This window comes from Sesamum indicum, linkage group LG3 (genome assembly GCF_026168435.1).
Source record: "Sesamum indicum cultivar Baizhima isolate 11 linkage group LG3, ASM2616843v1, whole genome shotgun sequence".
NCBI classification, from domain to species: domain Eukaryota; kingdom Viridiplantae; phylum Streptophyta; class Magnoliopsida; order Lamiales; family Pedaliaceae; genus Sesamum; species Sesamum indicum.
The window spans coordinates 17,719,880-17,724,428 of NC_142659.1; the positions used below are offsets into that span (position 1 = coordinate 17,719,880).

Genomic DNA, 4,549 nt, shown 5'->3' on the forward strand with positions numbered 1-4,549 from the left:
TTTTGAAAGTTTGATTCAAATATAGCCGGTAAGAACATGGAAACACTGGTCAACTTGGGCGGCTGTCTGTCATGAATAATAAACATCTTCCTCTTTTCCCACCACACACACCAACAACAAATACTAAGCAAGAAAAGACAATCACTAAACCCACAACAATTCTTTCTATTTTAATCAAATCACCAAATATTCAAATCACTTTTTTTCATAATCAGAGTGCTGACAAACCAATATATATAAATATATATATATATATATATATATATTTTCAGCCTACGTGCATCTGTTCAAACTTTGCTTTTCTCCATCTGCAGGCCCTCCAGTATTCAACTACACTTTCACGACGTTTGACTGCCCTGAAAATATCCCATTCTTTCTTTGTAATTTCACGTTGGTTTTTTCCTGTTGGATTTTCTGAAAACATGAAATCCCGACAGGGTTTCTGACAAATCCGAATATCGAAGAGTAACAGCAGAGCAAGGAGAGGATTTGGCTGAGCTGATCATGTCAGAAGACGAGATCGATCATCATTCCTCGTTTCGTGTCCTGTGGCTCAGCTTCTTGATCCTAGTTACAGGTATTTCTCGGACAGAGATCATCCGAGGTTTTCTTGATTCGAGCCCACGTTTTTAATGCATTTATATAAGATTGTTTGATTTGTTTATTTGAGGTGGGATTTTCGAGGATGATTTTTGATTCAGAGTTGACTTGCAGTTATTACAAGTGCTGAAAACACTGTTTTGGTTCTTTGTGATTGTCATATCGACAGGGAGGCTTGTGATTGGAGAATCACTGGAGACAGACAGGGAAATACTGCTGCAGCTTAAGTCATTTCTGCAGAGTGAAAATCCTGTTGTTGTTAATCAGGGGAAGTACATCAACTGGAACTCGAATGACCTGTCGCCATGCAACTGGCCTGGAATTTTCTGCGACAACGCGACGAATCGTGTGACGGGAATCGATCTTTCAGACTGCAACATATCTGGGACTGTCTTCGTGAACTTGTCGGCTTTGACAGCGTTGTCTTACCTTGACCTGTCGGGGAACACCATTGGAGGAGTTATCCCGGAGGATTTAGGCCGGTGCCAGAACCTGAAATTCTTGAACTTGTCCCACAATATAATTGACGGGGAGCTGAACCTGACAGCGCTCAGGAATTTGGAGATTCTTGATCTGTCCCTGAACAGAATCCAGGCCGATATCCGACTAACTGTGCCTGAAGATTGCAGCAATTTGGTGGTAGCAAATATTTCTAACAACAATTTCACTGGTAAGGTGGGTGGTGTCTTTGAAAAATGCTGGAATCTGAAGTATCTTGATCTCAGCACGAATAATTTGGTGGGAGATATATGGCCTGGATTCGATAAAATACAGGAAGTTTCGTTGTCTGACAATGGATTCTCCGGCACTGTTCCCACATGGATTTTCACTCAGACTTGCAGCTTACGGGCCCTGGATTTGTCCGAAAATGAGTTCTTTGGAGAATTTCCGGCAGAAATTTCTAACTGTAAAGATTTGGAGGTGTTAACGTTATGGGGCAACAGGTTTACAGGGCTAATTCCTGAAGAGATAGGATCACTGCCTAATATTCAAGAACTTTACTTGGGGAAGAACAACTTTTCAAGAGAGATTCCAGAGTCTCTAGTAGGCCTCAGAAACTTGAAGTTTCTGGATTTAAGCAGCAATCACTTTGGAGGGGATATACAAGGCATCTTTGGACGATTAAAGCAGGTGAGGTTTCTTCTATTGCATAGAAACTCATACACTGGGGGGATAGATACGTCCGGAGTTCTCAAACTGCCCAACATTGCTCGGTTGGACTTGAGCTACAACAATTTCTCTGGTCCATTGCCAGTTGAAATCTCGCAAATGGCAAGCTTAAAGTTCTTGGTTCTTGCCTACAATCAGTTTACTGGAAGTATACCGCCCGAGTACGGAAATATGACGGGACTCCAGGCACTTGATCTTTCCTTCAATTACTTAAACGGTTCTATTCCTCCGAGCTTGGGAAATTTGAGATCACTTCTGTGGTTGATGCTCGCAAACAACTCACTTATAGGTGCAATCCCACCAGAACTAGGAAACTGCAACAGCTTGTTATGGTTGAATCTCGCAAACAACCAACTTTCAGGTCCAATCCCTCCTCAATTGATGAGGATTGGTGCTAATGTTACACCGACGTTTATGCTCAACAGGGCAAATCATATGCCTGCTGGCTCAGGGGAATGCTTGGCTATGATGAGGTGGATACCGGCAGATTATCCTCCGTTTAGCTTTGTATACAAACTCCTTACAAGAAAGAGCTGCAGAAGCCTATGGGAAAAGATTCTCAAAGGTTATGGTCTGTTTTCACTTTGTTTGCCAGGTACGAATATCCGGACAACTCAGATATCAGGTTATGTCCAACTTAGTGGCAACCAGTTGTCTGGTGAGATCCCTGTCGGAATCGGCGACATGCTTAATTTCAGTATGATTCACTTGGGAAACAATCAGTTCACAGGCAAACTTCCCTCGGACATAGAGAAGTTGCCTTTAGTAGTCCTCAACGTTTCTCGCAACATGTTTTCTGGTGAGATCCCAGTGCAGATTGGCGACCTCAAGTGCTTACAAAATCTGGACTTGTCGTACAACAATTTCTCCGGTGCGGTTCCCATGAGCTTGAACAGCTTGGGAGATTTGAGCAAGTTCAACATATCCTACAACCCGTACATATCCGGTGTTATCCCACCAACTGGTCAGTTGGCAACATTTGAGAAATGGTCGTTCTTGGGCGACCCACTTCTACGACTTCCTCCATTCATGAATAACACAACGAACGACATGCAGCCGAAAGAGAATGTAAGGGGCAATAATGCCAGAGGAATGGGCACATTTCTAGTGGTTTTGGTCTTGATTCTTGCCTTCTTAGTCTGTGGACTCATGACCCTCATAGTTTGCCTCCTTGTGAAGAGCCCAATAGACTCTCCGGGATATCTGTTAGAGAGTTCAAAGAATCATCTTGAATTTGCATCAAGCTCAGGATCATCATCACCATGGTTGTCTAACACGATAAAGGTTATCCGTCTGGACAAAACAGCCTTCACACATTCTGACATCTTGAAGGCCACTAGGAGCTTCTCAGATGATAGAATTATCGGCAGGGGAGGATCTGGAACCGTTTATAGAGGACTTTTGCCTGACGGCAGAGAAGTGGCAGTGAAGAAACTGCAGACAGAAGGTATAGAGGGGGAAAGAGAATTCAAAGCTGAAATGGAAGTTTTGAGTCGGAGTGGCTTCGGCTGGCCTCATCCAAACCTTGTCACACTCTATGGGTGGTGCCTAAACGGATCAGAGAAGTTGCTCGTATACGAGTACATGGAAGGAGGGAGCCTGGAGGATCTAATTACTGACCGAATAAGCTTCAACTGGAGGAGACGCTTAGAGGTTGCAATAGACGTAGCACGTGCTTTAGTCTTTCTGCACCACGAATGCTACCCTAGTATAGTACACAGAGACGTCAAGGCCAGTAATGTGCTTCTTGACAAGAATGGCAAGGCCCGGGTGACGGATTTTGGGCTAGCACGAGTGGTGGATGCTGGAGGTAGTCATGTGAGCACGATGGTGGCTGGGACAGTCGGCTATGTTGCACCAGAATACGGGCAGACATGGCAAGCCACGACTAAGGGGGACGTGTATAGCTACGGAGTGTTGGCAATGGAGCTGGCCACAGGGAGACGGGCTGTGGATGGAGGGGAAGAATGTCTAGTCGAATGGGCCAAACGGGTGATGGGAGACGGGAAAGTAGGATTGAAAAGAGCAACAATACCAGTGGCTCTCTTGGTATCTGGCCTAGCAGAAGGGGCAGAGAAGATGAGTGAATTGCTCCGGCTAGGGATATGGTGCACGGCTGAGAGCCCTCATTTTAGGCCAAATATGAAGGAGGTTTTAGCTATGTTGTTCAGGATTTCTTGTGGCGAAAAGGGTTCTACAGTTGGCTCTTTTCTTCCATCAGAATGATGTGATCGACTTGGGATTATGTCAAGAACTTCTACAGGAAACTTCAATATGTATAGACTTCCTTGCCATGATTCTTTCTGTAATTATATACACATTCTTAGAGAAAACAAGAGCAGTTTTGTTGATAAAATTTCTTGCTAGAATGTACAATGTTTCGCATAGAGATCATTCTTCAGTTCTGACGTACTCCAGAACTGATCATCAATACCATTTGAATTGAATAAAGAAGTATTCTGTTCCAACAAAAATTTTGTGTCAAAATCAAAGATACAGTAGAAACAAGAGTCACAGCAATCTAAACACGTTAGAAAAGCAAAACATTCTATTCTGAAAACTTTTGATATATACTAATGAGTTAGTAACTTATGTTATTTATTTATTGTTTTATAATTTTTCTAACTTTTAACCTTTATTTTAATATCCTGTAATGATTTCTTTTTTGCATATTCTATAAGGGTTAATTTCACTCGACCTCATTTAAAAATATAAAATTTTACTTTCCTATAATTTTTGTTTTTTTGAAAATTACACTAACTACAAAAAAGTTGTGTCA

General features: G+C 42.5%; 1 protein-coding gene across 1 annotated transcript; it reads left to right on the forward strand.

Annotated features, from left to right (window-relative positions):
• The first annotated feature begins 215 nt into the window (after positions 1-215).
• LOC105158103 (Leucine-rich repeat protein kinase family protein) lies at positions 216-4,244 on the forward strand. The gene is made up of 2 exons (XM_020692605.2): positions 216-577; positions 770-4,244. Exons 1-2 carry the CDS (start codon positions 505-507, stop codon positions 3,994-3,996), a joined length of 3,300 nt encoding a protein of 1,099 aa, XP_020548264.1. The 5' UTR covers positions 216-504; the 3' UTR covers positions 3,997-4,244.
• The last annotated feature ends 305 nt before the right edge of the window (positions 4,245-4,549 follow it).

Coding starts and splice junctions, on each gene's coding strand:
- LOC105158103 (XM_020692605.2), top strand. CDS start 505: ATGTCAGAAGACGAGATCGATCATCATTCCTCGTTTCGTGTCCTGTGG. Junction 578..769: donor CTTCTTGATCCTAGTTACAG/GTATTTCTCGGA, acceptor TCATATCGACAG/GGAGGCTTGTGATTGGAGAA.